The following is a 23,157-nucleotide window of genomic DNA, read 5'->3' as shown; positions in this document are numbered from 1 at the left end:
AAGAGTTTTAAAAAAAATGTCTACCAGTGTCCAGTCTAAAACTTTTACTATTGGATAGAATAATAAATTCTTTGCAAAATATAAAAGTCTCAATATCCACAAGCAACCATTTTTTTTGCAATTTAACTTTTTAGTGCATAACCTCATATTCCTGCATATGGACGAGATTTTAATATATCAGAAAACAACGAATTAGGAATTAAGTATTTGGAGTTAATATTTATAAGTTGCAGGCGCATGTAGTGTAGAGTGCTCCAGGTGCATTGGATGCAAAATTATAAGTGAATAGTGGGCGTTTTTTTTTTTTTTTTGCACCAAAACATTTAGGACCAATTCGAATGTTTTTAAGTTCAGTTTTTTAGATGGCAGATGCAAACGACCAGTTCCTAGTTACAATACATATAAGGCGAATCGTCACGCCGAGAAGAACAACAGAATCGCATATTTTAAAAACACTTTCCGTATAAAAGTGGATGTTCAGATCCCTTGATTTTCGCTTTAAGCCTAGAAAAAAGCATTTCTCTAATTCAACGACCGACAGAAGCAGTTGCTTGCTTAAAGTGTCTAAATTACTTATGCTGATAGTGATATTGATCAACTTTAAGAACATTTTCTAGATTTTTCTTTGAATCTTGGCCCTAAATTTTAAGAAAATATTAAAATCACAACGGTTGTATGAAAAGTATTATGTTGAATAAGATACTTAGCATACTTTTTTGGGCAAAATACGGTTTTTTGGCTGTGGAGGCGAGATGCCACGCCCATTTTCTCTAAAAATAATTGCAAAATATCTTTATTACCTCACGCAATGCAATGAGACTGAAAATTATTGTTTAACATACATTTTTGAATAAAGTGCTCAAAAAATAGCTCCACAACCCATAGTGCACCGCTGATTAAAGCTACTGTGTATTCATTTCCTTGTTTTGACTTTGGGTGTCGACCGATCGTATCCACAATTACCCTATCGAAAGCCAGTTGTGGCGTTTCAGTTAAAGTCAATGGAGTTTTTGTGTGCTCTGTTATTTTTGCTTTTTGACACTTATTAAATTTGTTATATATTGAGATATATCTCGTGTCATATTCCTCCAATAGTAATGCCTTTTTATATTGGCTATTGCTCTTGATATTGCAGTATGACCTCCTTGTATAGGGTCGTGGTGGAATGTAAAGAGTATTGCTTCTTTTTCTTCATCATTATTTGATAATAGGGTCACAGGCTTGAGTAGCGCTACTCTCAAAAATTCTAAAATCTTATTGCCCATAATTTTGAAAGATTCTATTGATATAGTTTAAAAGATCTTTTCGCTCCGTGCTATTATGACTTGGCTGATATTGAGTATACCGGCTTATTTTTCAACCCTTTGAAAAAATTGACCTAAGTCGAGAATTCCATTGGTATACATATCGCTAATGTCAATTCTTGCAATAACTTTCTTGCCATAATTGGATGTGCTTAAAGAATTGGTTATTCGCAAGGTCACTACTTCTCGTACTTCGTTATTTACAATCACGTTATATACGTTGGGCTTAGAAGCATTAAAAGATTGCTTTTGCAAATCTTCTATATTATTTTCTTTTTCTTTTCCTGTGCAGGAATTTGACTGTTTACTTTAATTTCTGGTAGTGACTCTCAGAATTTTGTTATTAACTTGTATATTTTGCAAGTCCTTTATTGTTATTCTCGATAGCGCTAACTCTTGTTCTGTTGTACTCTTATTACTTTCACATTTTTTTGATGCGTATGCGTATACTGGAAGGTGTAGTCCATTTTTATTTTGCGTTAGGACTGCTCCACATGCATATTTACTTGCATCTGTGATTATGCAAAATTGTTTGCTAAAATCTGGGTACTGTAACAGAGTGGGATTCATTAATGCTGATTTTAAATGTTCGAAAGCGTTTTGACAATCACTTGTCCATTCGAATTTAACATTTTTCTAACATAATTTGTTATGTGACAAGAATACTCAGCGAAATTTTTTATAAATCTTCGGTAATAATTGCAAAATGCAATGCGCTGTCCGCATCATGTGGGACTGGATAATTTTGAATGACATCATACTTTTTGTCATCAGGCAAGATTCCTTTATCTGTGTATTTATGTCCCAAAAAGGTGACTTCATGCATAAAAAATGAACATTTTTCAGGATGTAACTTTAGGGTGTGTTGCCTACATTTCCCAAAAACATCTTTTATATTATTCAGCATATGTTTTTCGGAACAACCTATGACTATTAAGTCATCCATATAAAAAAATGCTTGCGAAGGTTCAAGGCCAGTTAATGCTATACTCATCATTCTCTGGAACGAATTAGGCGCTATTTTCAAACCGAATGGTAATCGCGTAAAGTGGAAAAGGATGATTACATCCATAATGTCTCTAAATAATAATAAACTCTTTTTCAAGTTCAATTTTATGAAAACCTGACATTTGGTCAAGGCATGAAAAATACTTTGCTCTACCAAGTTGATCCAAGATGTCATCAATTCTAGGTAGTGGAAATTTATCGGACAATAGTTTTTTATTAATTTGACAGTGTGACAAATCACATTAATCCTTAAGTTAACTACGCCGATGTGGGGCCTTTTTGTTATTTTCCTTTTTGTTTTTATTTCACTACGCCCATGGAGAGTACTCTCAAAGCTAACTGTAGTTATTTTGTTTCTGACAGCCAATGGTCACGATCAGGGTTTGAAAACTGTGAAAACTGTCAACAGTTTTGCTGTGTGCTGTTGCTTCTGCTTCGAAAACTATGAACAGTCGAAGCAAAAGCAACAGCAAAAAACCGAAATCAGAAAATCTGACAGCAAAAGCAGCAGCAAATAACCGAAATAGAAATTTTTGACAGCAGCAGCAAACAGCAAAAATCCGAAAGCAAAAAACCCGACAGCAGCAGCAATAGCAAAAACCCGAAACATATTGCTTTGATAGCAACAGCCAACTTATACATTTTAATACTAGGAACTGTTCCGACTGTTGCTTTTGGCCAATTTCGGAAGTCGAGAAAAGCAGCAGTCGGAAAAATAGTCGCAGCAGACTACTTGATGCTTGATTTTTGGCCTACTTTGATTTTACCTATATATACATACATACATACATACAAGATTTCGTAAGGATTTATTTCAAGTATTATTTACCCAAATGAGAATCCTTGAGAATTGGAGGCAACGGATCTTGGCCAAGCGGGCTTTGCTTGGCAGACAAGATCGTCCGTTGCAGCTCGTCTTGGACTCTCCTCATACTCTTTCCCTTTCTCTTTTTGTTTCTCCCTGGCCTCCATTTGACCCCGTAATACTCTTCAAGGTCTTCAGATCTTCTTCTACATTTTTCTGTAGAAGGGACTCTGGAGACTGAGAAGTGTACCCCAGCCAGAGATTCCTTACTGATCCTGATCTTCCTGTCGAACTCGTACCTGCAAGAACATTTTCTTGATATCTGCAAAAACTGCCACCGCTCCTTGTCGAAATTGGAATAAATTTTGAGTCAATTGCGGATTTTCATCGGTTATAGAGGTAATTTTATATCCATTAATACTTCTTATTTTTAACTGTCGTATTCAAGTTAATGGCATGATTCTTAATCCAATTTAGTGTAAACCGATCCATGTTTTCGTTTACCCCTAGCTTTTTAGCTAAATTTTCGTTAATTAGCGTTAAGTATTAATTTTATTTCCTTTTCGTTTACCCCTAGCTTTTTAGCTAAATTTTCGTTTTTTAGCGTTACGTTGGAACCCTCGTCCAAAACGCGAACGTTTCAACTAATGTAATCTGTGGAGCCATTATTTCGACTGGTACCGATTTTAACTAACATCCTTTTCATGCTAGTTTTGACTGCATGTGTCGATGTTTCTTGTGCTTTATCTTCTTTTAACATCTTTCTCCAGAACTCTTGCAGCCGCTGATGTTACATCTTCGTTTGAACTTACTGGACATCATATTGTGGCAGCGTTTTAGACTGCTGAAACAGACTTCTAATTTATAGACCATGTTCCATTTCTGATTTACACCAGCCTTTACATATACATCGCATTCAGACAGAGGGTGGTCGCCATTACATTCGGTGCAAACTTTTGTATATTTCTCATTCTTCTTTTGATACTCTCCCGTATTTGTTTTGGATTGTGACGATGATTACTTTTTGAAGTGGGCCTGTTTGGCCCCTATTTTGCCTCTCCTTTTAAGCTATTCTGTAAACGTATTACATTTTACAATTGAGGATAACCATAAGCAGCGGAAGATTCAATGAACATTGTTTTAAATACTGGCCAATCTTCTGCCCTACCACTAAATTGCGCCAGGTCCATAATTCTATTAGAGGTGGGAAACTATCGATAGTCGGCACCATCGATAGCGGCGATAGTTTTTTACCAAACCATCGATAGTGCCTCGATAGTGCCATCGATAGTGCCTCGATAGTGACCTACATAAAACAACTAAAATTAATTTTTCAAAAACTTAGTTTAATGTTTTTAATTATTTATATGTACATATATATGTTTTACGTCGTTTATTCGGAGGAAGTAAGCCAAAGATTTTGGTTTGAAAATAACAAAATGTTCACATTCTCCTCCTTTAGACGTGTTCTGCGGTCTGATACTATTTGCCCTGCCTTGCTGAATACCCGCTCTGACTGGACAGAAGTGGCCGGAATGCAAAAGTATTTTAACATCAACGTTTTTATTGCAGGAAAGTCCGTCTGGTTAACCTAAGAAAAATATTAATGAGAACAAATTAATTTTTGGATATTGATATTTAAAATTTTATAATTTACTTTCATCCATAATAGGGGATCAACATCTTGTTGGCTTAAGGGCCTTTCCAAATACTGCCTCTTCGCAATGATAGCATCCGATCGCGTGTTTCTAGCCATGGAACGGGCTTTGTTCCCAATGTAGTCGAAAAGCGGGTCCTTATTTGTTGAGATGGGTTCCACATTTGTGTCATTTGAACTATTTTTGTTCATTAAAGCCGTCAACTCGTTTTCGAAACAATGTGCAGCTTGTTCGGCATTTGACATATGTTGAAACCCAATCTTTTTAAATCGGGGATCTAAAATTGTCGCCATTCTCGTCGCATTTTTTTTTTCATATGGCGATAAACGTTTTACGATTGAATCTAATAAAACAGTGACGAAGAAATAGTATGCGTTTTACGAATAAGTACATCTGTCAAGGGAATTATAAGCGAAATCGTAGCATATTTCCCACCAGATATTCTTTTGCTAACTTCTTCAAATACTGTAAGTAATTTTTTCCATGTCCTTCAAAACATCAATTTCCTCCGCTTGAAATGGGAGTGGTGCATTGGATGTAGACAATAGTACTACTGCAATTTCATCATGGGTCGCCAGTATTCGTTGAATCATATAAAAAAAACTATTCCATCTAGTTGGAGTTTCTTGTAAAAGTGAATACCCAAACTTTTCTTGCGCCATCTTAAACTTTTCATTAGCAATAGTGCTTTTTTTGAAAAATTTTACAATTGCTTTACATTTTGAAATTATTGCCATTGTTTTTTCGTCATCGTCGAAATTTAGACCGTCTTGAACAACCAAATTTAACGTGTGAGCAAAGCAGGGAATGTTACGAATCTTTAACAGCTCGCAAGCTTCGATCATGGAGCTGGCATTTTCCGTGACAATACACTCAGTTTTGTCAAACAAACCCCAAGAATTTAAAACTTCTTGCAAAGTATTCGAAATATTTTGAGCTGAATGGTTCGTGGCATCCAATAGCTTTCTTGTTGCCAATGAAGCTGTTTTAAGAGTGAACTCATGAATAAAGTGGCTAGTCACTGTTAAAAAACTTATGTTGGCACGTGACGACCATATGTCACACGTAACAGCAACACTAGAAACTTCTTCTAGAATGGTTGAAAGCTTTGCCGAAGTTTCTTTAAATAAATCCATCATCAGCACACTTTGTAAATGACGGCGACTTGGCAGCTTGTACCTGGCATCCATAATTTTGCTGACTCGATCCACGATCCTCTACTATGCTATACGGTTGTACGTCCAAGGCAACCATCTCCGCTAAAGTTTTATCAATAATTTTTTTTCGCGATGAGTTGGAATCGTACAGGAAGAGTTTTTAATGTATGAATCTAAAGATCTCATACTTGATCGGCAGCTGCTGCTGGTGGATAATATGCTGTCGCCCTGATCTCCATAATTAGCGGAGTTCCTTTCATCGTCCCTTAAACTAGGATGAAACCTTTTCAGGTGATCCCGCAAGTTGGACGTATTTCCGCTTGTCTTGTACTCCTTTTCACAATTTAAGCACTTCGCAAATTTTTTATCATCTGATCTTTTAAAGTAATTCCACACATCAGATATTTTTGTTTTCTTTTTCAATTTATGGCTAGAGGTTGTAGCCGCAGAGCTCTTTTCCGATTCCGATGAGCTGCAATCGCATGTTTCTTTCGAATTGCGGCGTTTGCCTATTATAAAACACACATATTAATAGTTGCTTTGAAATTGCTTCAACTACTCTTATTTTTATTACCCATTTGGAGAAAGCGATCCATTTCTTTAAAATTATGTTTTTGTTTTGTAATTGAAAGCAAGAAAATTTTTCACCAGCCAAGCGACGCCACTTTTGTATATTTCTCATTCTTCTTTTGATACTCTCCCGTATTTGTTTTGGATTGTGACGATGATTACTTTTTGAAGTGGGCCTGTTTGGCCCCTCTATTGCCTCTCCTTTTAAGCTATGCTGTAAACGTATTACATTTTACAATTGAGGATAACCATAAGCAGCGGAAGATTCAATGAACATTGTCTTAAATACTGGCCAATCTTCTGCCCTACCACTAAATTGCGCCAGGTCCATAATTCTATTAGAGGTGGGAAACTATCGATAGTCGGCACCATCGATAGCGGCGATAGTTTTTTACCAAACCATCGATAGTGCCTCGATAGTGCCATCGATAGTGCCTCGATAGTGACCTACATAAAACAACTAAAATTAATTTTTCAAAAACTTAGTTTAATGTTTTTAATTATTTATATGTACATATATATGTTTTACGTCGCTTATTCGGTGGTTTCCGAGGAAGTAAGCCAAAGATTTTGGTTTAAAAATAACAAAATGTTCACATTCTCCTCCTTTAGACGTGTTATGCGGTCTGATACTATTTGCCCTGCCTTGCTGAATACCCGCTCTGACTGGACAGAAGTGGCCGGAATGCAAAAGTATTTTAACATCAACGTTTTTATTGCAGGAAAGTCCGTCTGGTTAACCTAAGAAAAATATTAATGAGAACAAATTAATTTTTGGATATTGATATTTAAAATTTTATAATTTACTTTCATCCATAATAGGGGATCAACATCTTGTTGGCTTAAGGGCCTTTCCAAATACTGCCTCTTCGCAATGATAGCATCCGATCGCGTGTTTCTAGCCATGGAACGAGCTTTGTTCCCAATGTAGTCGAAAAGCGGGTCCTTATTTGTTGAGATGGGTTCCACATTTGTGTCATTTGAACTATCTTTGTTCTTTAAAGCCGTCAACTCGTTTTCGAAACAATGTGCAGCTTGTTCGGCATTTGACATATGTTGAAACCCAATCTTTTTAAATCGGGGATCTAAAATTGTCGCCATTCTCGTCGCAGTTTTTTTTTCATATGGCGATAAACGTTTTACGATTGAATCTAATAAAACAGTGACGAAGAAATAGTATGCGTTTTACGAATAAGTACATCTGTCAAGGGAATTATAAGCGAAATCGTAGCATATTTCCCACCAGATATTCTTTTGCTAACTTCTTCAAATACTGTAAGTAATTTTTTCCATGTCCTTCAAAACATCAATTTCCTTCGCTTGAAATGGGAGTGGTGCATTGGATGTAGACAATAGTACTACTGCAATTTCATCATGGGTCGCCAGTATTCGTTGAATCATATAAAAAAAACTATTCCATCTAGTTGGAGTTTCTTGTAAAAGTGAATACCCAAACTTTTCTTGCGCCATCTTAAACTTTTCATTAGCAATAGTGCTTTTTTTGAAAAATTTTACAATTGCTTTACATTTTGAAATTATTGCCATTGTTTTTTCGTCATCGTCGAAATTTAGACCGTCTTGAACAACCAAATTTAACGTGTGAGCAAAGCAGGGAATGTTACGAATCTTTAACAGCTCGCAAACTTCGATCATGGAGCTGGCATTTTCCGTGACAATACACTCAGTTTTGTCAAACAAACCCCAAGAATTTAAAACTTCTTGCAAAGTATTCGAAATATTTTGAGCTGAATGGTTCGTGGCATCCAATAGCTTTCTTGTTGCCAATGAAGCTGTTTTAAGAGTGAACTCATAAATAAAGTGGCTAGTCACTGTTAAAAAACTTATGTTGGCACGTGACGACCATATGTCACACGTAACAGCAACACTAGAAACTTCTTCTAGAATGGTTGAAAGCTTTGCCGCAGTTTCTTTAAATAAATCCATCATCAGCACACTTTGTAAATGACGGCGACTTGGCAGCTTGTACCTGGCATCCATAATTTTGCTGACTCGATCCACGATCCTCTACTATGCTATACGGTTGTACGTCCAAGGCAACCATCTCCGCTAAAGTTTTATCAATAATTTTTTTTCGCGATGAGTTGGAATCGTACAGGACAGAGTTTTTAATGTATGTATCTAAAGATCTCATACTTGATCGGCAGCTGCTGCTGGTGGATAATATGCTGTCACCCTGATCTCCATAATTAGCGGAGTTCCTTTCATCGTCCCTTAAACTAGGATGAAACCTTTTCAGGTGATCCCGCAAGTTGGACGTATTTCCGCTTGTCTTGTACTCCTTTTCACAATTTAAGCACTTCGCAAATTTTTTATCATCTGATCTTTTAAAGTAATTCCACACATCAGATATTTTTGTTTTCTTTTTCAATTTATGGCTAGAGGTTGTAGCCGCAGAGCTCTTTTCCGATTCCGATGAGCTGCAATCGCATGTTTCTTTCGAATTGCGGCGTTTGCCTATTATAAAACACACATATTAATAGTTGCTTTGAAATTGCTTCAACTACTCTTATTTTTATTACCCATTTGGAGAAAGCGATCCATTTCTTTAAAATTATGTTTTTGTTTTGTAATTGAAAGCAAGAAAATTTTTCACCAGCCAAGCGACGCCACTTTTTCAAAACGCGGAATTTATTTCACAACTTTTAATGACACTATCAAGGCACTATCGATACACTATCGGTACTGCATGACCATCGATAGTGAGTCGACTCGATAGTACTCAACCATCGATAGTGTCGATAGTGCCATCGATAGTTTCCCACCTCTAAATTCTATGACTGGATATGTCTATGACTGCATATGTCCATAATTATATGTAATGTGGATATTGTCCACATAACATTATCAGAATCACCCTGATACTATGAGGGAAGGTTCGTAGTTATCAAGTATTCCTGTTGTAGTTTTAAATTGCATTTGGTTTGTGTAGCACTAACATCGGTAGCATCCTGTGTGACGCCCATGACGTTATGCACCGTACAAACATGCAGCCCCCTGTGTGCCGCCCAAAGCATGCAGAGCGCCTATTATGGCTCCATGACGTCTAATTTAGACGTCTAATTTAGACCAATATGTAGCACCCTGTGTGCCAAAAGCATGCGGAGCGCCCATTATGGCTCAATGACGTCTAATTTAAAGCATGCGTCTTCGCCAATTCTGAAATAATTGCACTAAATGATTTTCTTGTATTTGTTGTTCTTTTCCATTAAGGTGTAGAGTTGAACAATCACCGACTATGAGCCCTTTGGTAGATGTCTTCCAATCTGAGCACTTTTGCTCTAGTAAGTTATTATACCATACACCCATAGGGTGAAATGGTATATTAAAGTCGCCAAAATGTATGTAACAGGCAGAAGGAAGCATCTCCGACCCCACAAAGTATATATATTCTTGATCAGGATCAACAACCGAGTCGATCTAGCCATGTCCGTCTGTCCGTCCGTCCGTCCGTCTGTCCGTCTGTCCGTCTGTCCGTATGAACACCTAGATCTTGGAGACTATAAGAGCTAGAGCCACCAAATTTTTTATGTAGACTCGTGTAGTATGTAGAGTGATCAAGTTTATTTCAAATTTTTGCCACGCCCCTTTCCGCCCCCGCAATTTAAAAAAAGCGTTTATCTCAAAAACTATTCTAGCTAGAGACACCATATTTGGTATGTATATTCGCTTAGTAAATGCACACATTTTGTATGTATAAAAATTTTGCCACGCCCTTTTCCGCCCCCGTAATTTGAAAAACTTGATTATCTCCCGTATTTTTTTACCTCATGCAATCAAGGCACACTTAAATTTAATACTAATATCTAGCAAAATACCAAATTTGACAGAGTGGTCGATCGTTTTAGACTTGTAAGTCGTCTCGCCGACTTAGGTATACCATACACCAGTAAAGCAAATATTTCATTTTAAACATATGCATTTTAAAAATGTTTATATGCATAACTCGACTCTTTTGGTCCGATTTTGATATATTTGGGATTTTGCTGGAAATTAGTATGAACTTTAAGTGTGCCAAAGTGATTGCATAAGGTAGAAAAAACGGGAGATACAGACCGACGGACATGACAATATTAACTCGGCTGTAGATGCTGATCAAAATTATATATACTTTATGGAATATAGATATATATACTCAAAATTCAATGAATTATCAACAGCAAAATAAGTAGCCAGAAAGTAATGTAGCAAAGCAGCCTATAAAAAGGCAAAGAAGACGCGAATATTGGGTTGTCTGATGGCTTGGCACATGACAGTGCTAGGAATAACGGTCATTCCTTGCGTTAGAAGTCCTTTTTATACAATGGTCCTACGGTTCTTCCTATACACCGAGTTCTGACTTATGGATTAAAATTGGCTGTTGATGTTTTCTCGGTAAATTCCGAACACAGAATATCGGTACTTAATGTTTACTCGATGAATTCCGAACATTGACTGCTTAGTCATTTGTCATATGTTTGTAACTCACAGAAGGCTTTTTATTACTTGGATGAAATAAAGTATGAAACTCTCTCGGATTGGACTACTATATTATATAGTGATCTATATATTTTTATGCGGAATTATATTTTAATACACTATTTAAATGACCTTTTACTTTGTTTATTTTATTCTTGTTGTTAAAATTTTTATCTATTTCGCAGTTATTATTTTTTCTATCTATACTATCTTTAGGGCCCGATCTATTATCTAGCTTATGTCCTGATTCATTCCTTAAAAGTACCAGATCTCCTATCGATATTTCTATAGTATTTACTTTATTTTTGTAGAAATTTTAGATATTTTGTAGATTTTTTCTGCTTGTACCGCAAATATGTCTATATATTCTTTGCTTAGTTCACCTAGTTCTTCTTGGTCGAAAATACTCCTTCTATGCGTTGCACACTTCTGACCAAAATTAATATACTCTTTTTGCAATGGTATAAAAACGTGGTCGGTTAGTATATTTATTTACAGGGGGAAAAATTCTCCTATAAATATTAATTTTTTTGAATGACTTAAAAAATAAAGAAATATTTGGTGCACAAATAAACACATATTGTGTACGATTTAAGTAAGTTGCAAACATATCTGCGGCTCGGTCAAGTGGACAATCAAACAAAAGAGAAAATTAGAGAAGATTTTGGGATGTTCTGAAAATTAATATATGTAAAATTTACTTTTCCACATGGATATAGTTTAGAAAATTTAAGATATGTTCTGAATAACTTACTTTTTATTTACCAGACGGTCGTCATATGGATCCCTTGGCAGTCGAGACATTATATCAGATTCGGCTTTCTCATAAGCAAGGGATATCGCTGGTAACATGTCAGTCCCGATATCAATGCAGAGAATTGCAAGAGTACCTAGAGCAAGGGGTATGTCAAAAACAACGAAACAAATAAAGGGCATAATTTCGGGAAGATTTGATGTCAAGGTATAAGCAATCGACTTTTCAGGTTATCAAATATAATTCGTCCTTCTTCTATTCCAACCACAATAGAGGCAAAGTTATCGTCCAGTAAAATCATATCAGCCGCTTGCTTTGACACATCAGATCCAGCGATTCCCATAGCTACACCAATATCAGCTCTCTTTAAAGCTGGTGAATCGTTAACTCCATCACCTGTTACAGCAACAATTTCGCCACGCCTTTGACAGGCTTCTACAATGATAAGCTTTTGTTGTGGTGAAGTTCTTGCAAATACAATTTCATTATGATAGTATATAACAGCGTCTAAGTCCTCGCCTTTCATATCTCTTAATTCTCCTCCATGTACGACAATTGAAGCAGTTTGTCGTGGATCTACTTGACTTACTGGTAGCCCACTTTGCTTAGCAATATCTTCTGCAGTCGGCTTTGTTATTATTCCCACACTCCGAGCGATTGCTTTTGCTGTAATTGGATGATCCCCTGTTACCATAATAACACGAACTCCTGCCGAACGGCATTTGGAAACAGCATCTGGAACAGCTGCTCGAGGGGGATCTATCATTGAGATAAGTCCAAGAAACCGAAGATTTTTTATAGGAAAGTTTGGCGGCTCGGTTGTAAACTCATAATTCTTTGGATACTGTTCTTTTAGCAGAACAAGATCTGCGAACCCTAAGACTCGCTCGCCCATTCCACCCATTTCATATAAGCTTCCTCAAAATCATTTTTGAAGAATGTATTTAACTCTAATGTATTACCATGAGTTATCATAGTGCTGCACCGCTCCAATATTCTCTCAGGGGCTCCCTTCATTTGTACTATAAAGTAACCGTCATTGTTGTCTATTGCATGGACTGACACCTGATATTTTTTAGTTGAATTAAATGGTATTTCCGTCAACTTGACATGGTTACGTCTTACCGTAGCTACGCTACCATACACAGTTTCGGCAATTTAAGTAATGCTGCTTCTGATGCGTTGCCATTTACATCTTTTTTTACTGTCGGTACTCCGTCTTGGCCCCCCTTAAACTCAGCTGCATTACATAACGCAGCACATTGTAACAGTGCACTAAAAGAGGCATCGAGAGTATTAAAATGGGATGCCTTAAATGACTCGGTAGTATCAGACTCTATTATGATCTGATTGTACCACAAGTGTGCCACTGTCATTCTATTTTGAGTAAGTGTACCAGTTTTATCAGAGCAAATTGTAGAGGTTGAGCCCAGGTCTCTACAGCTTCTAAATTTTTAACAAGACAATTCTTGGATGCCATTCGTTTCGCTGTTAGAGTAAGACAGACTGTGACTGTAACAAGCAGACCCTCAGGTACATTAGCCACTATAATTCCTATGAGAAAACGACAGCATCTATAAAGGCGTATCCAAGCATTAGGGATATTACAAAAAAAGTAAGGCCCAAAATTGATGCAAATATAGTAATAAATAAATAAATTGTTGAATTTCCTTTGATATAGGTGACTGAACATCATCTAAGCCGGCGGCCAAGTTGGCTATTCTTCCCATTACAGTATTATCCCCAGTAGCTATAACTACACCACGACAGTACCTTCGATTACGTTTGTTGAGAAAAAGGCTAAGTTTTTGTTTCCAAAGGGTTTTCATGTGTAAACTCTGAAGATCGAATCTGCGGTTCCGATTCACCTGTTAGCGATGAGTTATCAACCTTGAGTCCATGCGATTCCAAAATACGTATATCAGCCGGAACGCGGTCTCCAAATTTTACATCTACGATATCTCCCAAAACAAGTTCCTCTGCTGGAATAGTTTTAATTTCCCCAGCACGTATGACTGTGGCATATTGTGGTACAAGATTCTTGAAGGAGTCCATTATACTTGAAGATTTGTGAACCTGTATAGAGAAAAAATTATGAATATCTTACTTGGCTTATAATAATTATTTTTAATTTTTAATTTTTACTATATTCATTATTTTTCCTAAGCCGTAGTGTAATTGTAAAATATATTTTCATATACATATACATATACATATACATATACATATACATATACATATACATATACATAAACATATACATAAACATATACATATACATATACATATACATATACATATACATATACATTACATATACATATACATATACATATACATATACATATACATATACATATACATATACATATACATATACATATACATATACATATACATATACATATACATATACCATATACATATACATATACATATACATATACATATACATATACATATACATATACATATACATATACATATACATATACATATACATATACATATACATATACATATACATATACATATACATATACATATACATATACATATAATATACATATACATAACATATACATATACATATACATATACATATACATATCATATACATATACATATACATATACATATACATATACATATACATATACATATACATATACATATACTGAATAGGGATTCCCGGAGAGAAGGAAAATAACCCAATCTTCATTCGTTGAATTCAAAATATGAACTGATTTTATTTACTAAAGTACGGAGTTTATATAGGAAATCTTAGGCTCTAGGAGGTAACAATTGTTCTTAAGGAGATCTTATTCTAGTACAACTCACACCCACGCATTCGGGGGTTGAAAATTATTATTATTTTGGGCACGGCGTCGGCCACTTGACATCCTGCCGTCGTGATCGTTTGGGTTAGTTTACAATTACAAGTGTTTTTCCCACAACGCGTGTGGCTGATTGTAATTCTAGTCATATGCTAGGTTAGTTGTTTGTGCCAAAGTACAGTTGTATTATATTTTCTTTAGTGCATCTGATTGGTGAAGCCGCTTCAGATGAACACGATGTTTATTCTTAAACATTCTGCGAAGGGCAGCCAAATGGGGCGTTTTGGAATTTATTTGTGTAGTATGTAATTAGTTTTTTATTTAAGCGACCTTTAAATTGTTAGAAAACCATGCTTTGCCTCCGCTCGCCTCTCCTTAAACTCGTTCGAACTCCGCTCGCCTCTCCGATCTGCTCCTGCGGCCACCTGGCACCATCCTTTTCGTCTCTGAAACTATGTTGTTGCTCTTCTGCTAACGTGTGCCTCTTTGCAAATATTTCATTGCTCTTCTGCTGTCCTTTGTTGGCTAATTGCAACAGCAGCATTGCTCTGCTGCTGATCTTTGTTGCCTACTTGCAACTACATACCAGCGTTTGCAACGATATTAGTGTACATACACACTGCCGAAATTACTACAGTTGCTCCACTAGCCAAACTGCCTTAAGATCGGTTAAAAACTCTCCCGCCGCTGAAGATACTACAGTTGCTCCACTAGCCAAACTGCCTTTAAATTCAGACGCACGCATTTTTTATTTATTAAGCAATATTTTGCTTTTATATTATACTCTGTCTCTTACCACTGGTGGGGGAAAACAAGAGTTTTTTTATTTTGCTACCTTATCTGATCTTATCATAAGAATTCAGACCTTAAGGAGCTGATTCATTCTCTGAGTCTCTTACCACTGGTGGGGGAAAACTACAGAGTTTTTTTTTATCGAAGGACCAAACATGATCCATCCGGCTCGAAGGACCAAAATGAATAGGGATTCCCGGAGAGAAGGAAAATAACCCAATCTTCATTCGTTGAATTCAAAATATGAACTGATTTTATTTACTAAAGTACGGAGTTTATATAGGAAATCTTAGCTCTAGGAGGTAACAATTGTTCTTAAGGAGATCTTATTCTAGTACAACTCACACCCACGCATCGGGGGTTGAAAAATTATTATTATTTTGGGCACGGCGTCGGCCACTTGACATCCTGCCTCGTGATCGTTTGGGTTAGTTTACAATTACAATGTTTTTCCCACAACGCGTGTGGCTGATAGTAATTCTAGTCATATGCTAGGTTAGTTGTTTTGTGCCAAAGTACAGTTGTATTATATTTTCTTTAGTGCATCTGATTGGTGAAGCCGCTTCAGATGAACCCGATGTTATTCTTAAACATCGCAAGGGCCACCAAATGGGGCAAGTGGGATTTATTTGTATAGTATGTAATAGTTTTTTATTTAAGCGACCTTTAAATTGTTAGAAAACCATGCTTTGCCTCCGCTCGCCTCTCCTTAAACTCGTTCGAACTCCGCTCGCCTCTCCGATCTGCTCCTGCGGCCACCTGGCACCATCCTTTCGTCTCTGAAACTATGTTGTTGCTCTTCTGCTAACGTGTTGCCTCTTTGCAAATATTTCATTGCTCTTCGCTGATCTTTGTTGCCTACTCGAACTACATACAGCGTTTTGCAACGATATTAGGTACATACACACTGCCGAAATTACTACAGTTGCTCCACTAGCCAAACTGCCTTAAAATCGGTAAAAACTCTCCCGCCGCTGAAGATACTACAGTTGCTCCACTAGCCAAACTGCCTTTAAATTCAGACGCACGCATTTTTTATTTATAAAGCAATAATATTTTGCTTTAATTTTATACTCTGTCTCTTACCACTGGTGGGGGAAAACAAGAGTTTTTTATTTTGCTACCTTATCTGATCTTATCGTAAGAATTCAGACCTTAAGGAGCTGATTGAACCTCTGAGTCTCTTACCACTGGTGGGGGAAAACTACAGAGTTCTTTTTTATCGAAGGACCAAACATGATCCATCCGGCTCGAAGGACCAAAATGAATAGGGATTCCGGGAGAAGGAAAATAACCCAATCTTCATTCGTTGAATTCAAAATATGAACTGATTTTATTTACTAACAGTACGGAGTTTATATAGGAAATCTTAGGCTCTAGGAGGTAACAATTGTTCTTAAGGAGATCTTATTCTAGTACAACTCACACCCACGCATTCGGGGGTTGAAAAATTATTATTATTTTGGGCACGGCGTCGGCCACTTGACATCCTGCCGTCGTGATCGTTTGGGTTAGTTTACAATTACAAGTGTTTTTCCCACAACGCGTGTGGCTGATTGTAATTTAGTCATATGCTAGGTTAGTTGTTTGTGCCAAAGTACAGTTGTATATATATTTTCTTTATGCATCTATTTGGTGAAGCCGCTTCAGATGAACACGATGTTTATTCTTAAACATTTATACATTATTATATATACATATACATATACCATATACATATACCATATACATATATATATCATATACATTATATACAATATAACATATACATATACATATCATATACATATACATATACATATACATATACATATACATATACATATACATATACATATACATATACATATACATATACATATACATATACATATACATATACATATACATATACATATACATATACATATACATATACATATACATATACATATACATATACATATACATATACATATACATATACATATACATATACATATACATATACATATACATATACATATACATATACATATACATATACATATACATATACATATACATATACATATACATATACATATACATATACATATACATATACATATACATATACATATACATATACATATACATATACATATACATATACATATACATATACATATACATATACATATACATATACATATACATATACATATACATATACATATACATATACATATACATATACATATACATATACATATACATATACATATACATATACATATACATATACATATACATATACATATACATATACATATACATATACATATACATATACATATACATATACATATACATATACATATACATATACATATACATATACATATACATATACATATACATATACATATACATATACATATAAATATACATATACATTATACATATACATATACATATACATATACATATACATATACAATATACATATACATTATACATATACATATACATATACATATACATATATACATATACATATACAAATATGCAGAACCATGGTCTAAAAATGAAAAGTCTTTAAAATTTGAAAAATATCAAAGTAAACCAATGGTCTAAAAACAATTTTTTGAACCTTACTTTTAATATAACAGACTCTTCCCTATATACCTCAACCATTTGTAACGAAACTTTGGCTGGGGTACATCATCATTTCAGTATACATCAGGACAAGATTTTTAAATAAAATTTGTAAAAAGTTGGGATGATCAGTTGATGAAAACACAACATTGGATTAATATTGAATTTTTTCATGCTAGCACCTAGTGAATTAAACTAAGGTCTTGGTAACTAAGTTATTTTCAAAATAACACATTGGCACATGTCCTTGCCATTGTGCCATTTAAGTTTATCACTAGTTTAGTCTAGTGAATTAAACCTAATATCCATATAGCCGCATTATTACACTGTATCACACTAAAATTCATCTTAGCGTCATGTGACTTAAACCCAAGACCACTGCAGCCATTTAATTCCATGTAGCTCATTGAAATTAATATCGGTAAATATTTACTATAGCTACTCGAGATTTCAGTGTTGGAAAATAAATACGGCTAAAAAATCCGCTAAATTGCATTTTAGTGTTGTGTAACACAGTTATTCTAGGTTTTGGCGCTGCCAGACTGTCTTGTTTTTTGGCGCGTATTTTAAACAGTGTTTTTTTTTAAAACGTATTGTTAATTTTAATTTTTTTCAACCCAGTACTGCGAAAAAAGATGAAAAATGTTACTTAAAAATAAGACTTAAAATACTGATTATTATTAGATCTTAAAATATTAAGAACAAAAGAGTTAATTTCAAAATTAAATTAAAAATATTACTTAAAAATAAGACTTAAAATACTGATTAATATTAGAACCTTTAAAACCCCGGTACTTTCCAATAAAAACACGTTACTTCTAAATCATAAACACATGTATCCGACATAATGGGTCGTGTTTGGCTTTATGTAATTTTGAATTACCTCAAGCAGGGTTTTTGCGGTGCGGTTGGGACAGCGACAAGGAAGCATCGCTGTGTTCCCCTTTCAACCCCACCAAAAACCCACTGGCCCTCAACAACTCTACCTCTGTTGTATTTCCGCTTCCCGAATTCCGCCTCGTCGATTTCGACGATTCGGCCTTCACCCCCCAGTGTTTTCTTTATATCTTCTTGTACCATTTTTAGGTATACCTCCCGAATAAATTTTTTCCATTGGACAATTGTCCTACTGGACATCCCATGCTCATCTTCATTGAACTTCTGCTCCATATTAGCCGTTACCAAAAGCGCTATAAGGTAGCAGATCTTTCCCAGACTTAATTTGGATTGCTCAAATCTCGTGTCTTTCCTACAACTTTCGAAAAATGTACACCTGTTATACATTTGGCGCGATTCTGTACGAATCGGTATTGACGTTGACATCGGAAATTAAATTCCTTGGTCAATGTCGCTAGTTTACCACAGGAGGTACAATTTACTGTCCTCCAAACAAAAATTCATACAACTCATCATCCGTCATTTTGACAAAGTTGAAAAGTGTTAGGTCACATCCGTTGCATGCCATGGTTAAATTTTAAAGTGATTGAAAATGCGGTCATGAACATAAAACACCGACAACTCATTTTAAAAGGGATCGGAATGGTTTTGGCAGAGTAGAAATTCCATGATCTCTTTTACTCGCTCTTATTTGCATGTATTGAATTGACTCAATCATAACGCATACACTGACACTTTTGATTTAACCGCTAAGTTCGGTCGGCTTTGAACCAAAAGTCCAATTCAAAAGTGTCAATGTATGCGTTATGATTGAGTCTATTAATAAAAAAAGAGCCAAAAAAGGCGGTTCTTTTGGTCGGTATGTCGACATCGTGATGAAATAACATAAGGTGGTCCCGTCGGCAAGAGACATACACTTAACGTATGCTTGCAATAAGTGCGAGTGAAAGGAATAGTATTCTGAGTGTCTATTGAGGGTGAACGAGACGGTGATGTGAGTGAGCAAACGTGCACTGAAGTTAAGTGTATACTTCGGTAAGCTTCGGCTTCAGATGAGACCACCTTATGTTATTTCATCATGATCGACATCAACACGAATTCATTTTAAGAGCCGAAAAACTGAGCGGCAGGCATAAAGAGAGTCAAGAATATAAAAGAAAAAAATTTTACACGTGGCACATGCTATATTTGTACATATGTACGTACATACATATGTACATACATATATATGCAATCTAATATTCATATTCAGATTCACATTTTTTGGCATAAGCTTCAATTTAAATTACAAAGATCTGAAATTTCCCAAGCATATTAGTAGAATAGAATTTCGATTTTTTATTTTCACAATCTGATCACAGTTTTATCGCATTTTGCTCACAACTATAAAAATGTTGCATACTTTTAGGCCTTTCTAAAATATTTACAAAAATTTTGACAAACATATTTCCGATATTTTTTTACGCTTTGGATATGGTTATAAATTAAGTTAAATTGGAAGGTGTAGGCATTCAAAGAACTTTTTGTTTTTTAATTTTGTGTAATCTCTCTCACGATATTCGGAAATTCTCGCATTCAAGATATTCTAAAATCTGTTAAAAATGTACAACAAAATTTCCTTTACTTTCTATAGTAACTTTTGGCAAAACCGAGTTCATATTGGAATCAGCATAAGCGAATTAGTTAGAAGCACCTCTGTTGGAGAACTGACTATTAGTTAACACAAAAGAAACACCGCTTTTATTTGTTTATATATCTTCATTTATATTAAACACTTGAACTGAGCTTTGGCAACACCAGCAACCACGTTTTACATTTGCAGAAAAAAAAGGAGAGATCTTCAGCGTGACCAAACTTCATGTCACTTAAAAAACTTAATCTAGTATTGTAAAGTGTAATTTTTGTAAGTGGAATAGGGGTATTCCAACACGCCCCCTCAAAAATTACATTATTAAATAAACAAAAATTAATTCAAACTTAACTACTGATTGCTGTGGTTGGTGTGCCATCTGGGAAGTCTTATGTGATCCAGCATTTACTCTAAGGATAACCTGTATCGGATCAACTTAAAAAGTTTACAAATTAAAAATATAAATTCATTAGCATGTTTTTACAACTCAACAATTCAAAGAGTTGTAATTAAATTAAATAGGCAAAAAAAATTTAGATAAAGATTTGTTCAGTTGTCTTTCGAGGAGTCCCATTTCTTCCGGAATTCTACAAACTTTCCGACTGGCAGCGGCTTTGTAAAGATGTCAGCAACGACAATGATATTATTTTCCACTTGTTCTCTAGCAAAATGGAATATACTCAAGGACAATGATATTATTTTCCACTTGTTCTCTAGGCAAAATGGTATTTAAGTCTATATGCTTAGATCTTTTGTGACATGAGGGGTTATTGGCTATACAGATACATCCCTGATTATCTTCATAAATTTTTATTGGTTTTTCTAAATTAATATTTACGCTGTTCATTAGGGACTTTAGCCATGCTTGCTTTCTCACAGCTTCAAACTTCTCTTACAGCTTCAAACAGGGCCATATACTCAACTTCAGTAGATGAAGCTGCTACTGAGTTTTGTTTCTTGGTGTTCCAACAAATCAGATTGGAATCAAATACTTTAAACAAAAACCTGTGGTACTCTTCCTATCAATCTCATTCCCACCCCAGTCAGAGTCTACATATCCAACTAGGATATTTTAAAAGTTTCATTCTTATTAAGAACCAACTTCATATTGACACTTCCTTTTAAGTATCTAAGAACCCTCTTTAAACATTGCCATAACTCTGAGTTATTCTTACTACTATATCTACTCAGAATATTTATTGCAGTAGACAAATCAGGGCGTGTGCACAGCATAATGTACATTAAACACCCAATAAGATTCGACATGGTACAACTTCAATCTCTGAATTAAGCAGTTCATAATTCATTTTGTTCGGTAAAGGGGTACTTACTGCATTGCAGTTTTCCATATTATATTTACTTAAAATTCTCGAAATATAAGAGGACTGACTTAAGCAAATTTTTTTAGGTAACATTTTATTCTTTAAGTATGTTTTAAAATCAATCATACTTGTCATATCCCCTGTTACTATGACAACATCATCAACATACAGCAGTACATATATATTTGATTTAACATCGCCTTTGTTTAGAATGTAAATACAACGATCTACTGGCGAATTTGCAAACTTGCATTCTTTTAATGCCTGCTCAAAAACTTCAAACCAGCACCTTGCTGCCTGTTTGAGTCCATAAATTGCCTTGTTCAATTTACAAATGTTTTGACCATTGCTTGATGCACCTTGAGGAAGTTGCATATATATTTCCTCATTTAGCTTTCCATTCAAGAAAGCTGTTTTCACATCCATTTGATGAACATTCAGATTATATTGCACAGCTAACGATAAATGCACGAAAGCTAGAAATTCTGGCAACAGGGGCAAATGTTTCATCATAATCCACCTGATATCTTTGGGTAAACCCACGTGCAACAAGTCTAGCCTTGTATTTCAAAGGATTTCCAAATTCATCATACTTAATAGAAAATACCCATCTGCTATCGACAATGTTTTGTTGTTTGGCCTTTCCGTCATAGTCCATGTGTTATTTAATTCATGAGCATTTAACTATTAACTATATTTTATATCTTCTTCCCAAAGATGTTTGTCATTTCGATATTTTATTTCATCAAATGTATTTGGAACATCATTAAATACAGTGTGAGCATTCAATATAAACATATTTATATTACAATCGTCTTCATTATACGATATTTGTGGTTTGCCTTTTAATCTCTCACTTTTTCTGGTTAATGTTTCGATTGTTTCATGCTCCGTACTATCATTCGGGAAACACGCTTCCTTTCTCTCATTCAGGACAACAGTTAGTTCTTTTCCTACTCTCATTCGGAATATTTATGTGATCAGATTCCTTACTATCTTTCAGGATTTCAGTTTTATCACACTCCTTACTTTCTTCAGGACATCAGGTTAGTTCTTTCCTACTTTCATTCGGAATATTTATGTGATCAGATTCCTTACTATCTTTCAGGATTTCAGTATTATCACACTCCTTACTTTCATTCAGGACATCAGGATAATATTTTTTTCTTACTTTCATTCGGAAAATATTCATGACCAATTTTATTACTTTTTCTAAGCAAATCTGTTTCATTGTTGACAACCCTTGAATTAACCATATTAGTTTCATCAACGACACATCTCGTGCAAGGAAACTTTTCATTGATAGCATCCCACAATTTATATCCATT

The 23,157-nt window shown here is 35.1% G+C and overlaps 2 protein-coding genes and 1 pseudogene across 4 annotated transcripts; all 3 read right to left on the bottom strand.

Moving 5' to 3' along the window:
* Positions 1-4,526: 4,526 nt before the first annotated feature.
* On the bottom strand, positions 4,527-6,744 carry LOC124461395. 2 transcript variants are annotated; one of them, XR_006955044.1, is made up of 3 exons: positions 6,507-6,709; positions 4,775-6,441; positions 4,527-4,699 (listed from the first exon to the last, which is right to left on the bottom strand). XR_006955044.1 is itself a non-coding variant. In XM_047012925.1 (2 exons), the coding sequence occupies exons 1-2, from the start codon at positions 6,526-6,528 to the stop codon at positions 6,035-6,037; spliced, it is 429 nt and encodes a 142-aa protein (XP_046868881.1). In that variant the 5' UTR covers positions 6,529-6,744; the 3' UTR covers positions 5,528-6,034. The 2 variants fall into 2 exon arrangements, 1 of the variants encoding a protein (XP_046868881.1); XM_047012925.1 differs by lacking the exon at positions 4,527-4,699 and having other exon boundaries at positions 5,528-6,441; positions 6,507-6,744.
* Positions 6,745-7,015: 271 nt separating this feature from the next.
* LOC124461394 (E3 SUMO-protein ligase ZBED1-like) lies at positions 7,016-9,162 on the bottom strand. Of its 2 annotated transcripts, XM_047012924.1 has the most exons (3): positions 9,043-9,162; positions 7,310-8,977; positions 7,016-7,243 (listed from the first exon to the last, which is right to left on the bottom strand). In XM_047012924.1, exons 2-3 carry the CDS (start codon positions 7,601-7,603, stop codon positions 7,037-7,039), a joined length of 501 nt encoding a protein of 166 aa, XP_046868880.1. In that variant the 5' UTR covers positions 7,604-8,977; positions 9,043-9,162; the 3' UTR covers positions 7,016-7,036. The 2 variants fall into 2 exon arrangements, with proteins under 2 accessions (XP_046868880.1, XP_046868879.1); XM_047012923.1 differs by lacking the exon at positions 7,016-7,243 and having other exon boundaries at positions 8,063-8,977.
* Positions 9,163-11,596: 2,434 nt separating this feature from the next.
* Positions 11,597-13,809, bottom strand: LOC124461393 (annotated as a pseudogene).
* Between the last annotated feature and the right edge of the window lie 9,348 nt (positions 13,810-23,157).

Source organism: Drosophila willistoni, unplaced genomic scaffold, assembly GCF_018902025.1.
Source record: "Drosophila willistoni isolate 14030-0811.24 unplaced genomic scaffold, UCI_dwil_1.1 Seg385, whole genome shotgun sequence".
NCBI classification, from domain to species: Eukaryota; Metazoa; Arthropoda; class Insecta; order Diptera; family Drosophilidae; genus Drosophila; species Drosophila willistoni.
This window is presented reverse-complemented; position numbering and strand designations above follow the sequence as displayed.

Excerpts from the sequence above, each read along its gene's own strand:
- LOC124461395 (XM_047012925.1), bottom strand. The coding sequence starts at position 6,528 with ATGGATCGCTTTCTCCAAATGG. Across the intron at positions 6,442-6,506 it reads GGATCGCTTTCTCCAAATGG|GCAAACGCCGCAATTCGAAA; the intron begins GTAATAAAAATA and ends GTTTTATAATAG.
- LOC124461394 (XM_047012923.1), bottom strand. The coding sequence starts at position 9,064 with ATGGATCGCTTTCTCCAAATGG. Across the intron at positions 8,978-9,042 it reads GGATCGCTTTCTCCAAATGG|GCAAACGCCGCAATTCGAAA; the intron begins GTAATAAAAATA and ends GTTTTATAATAG.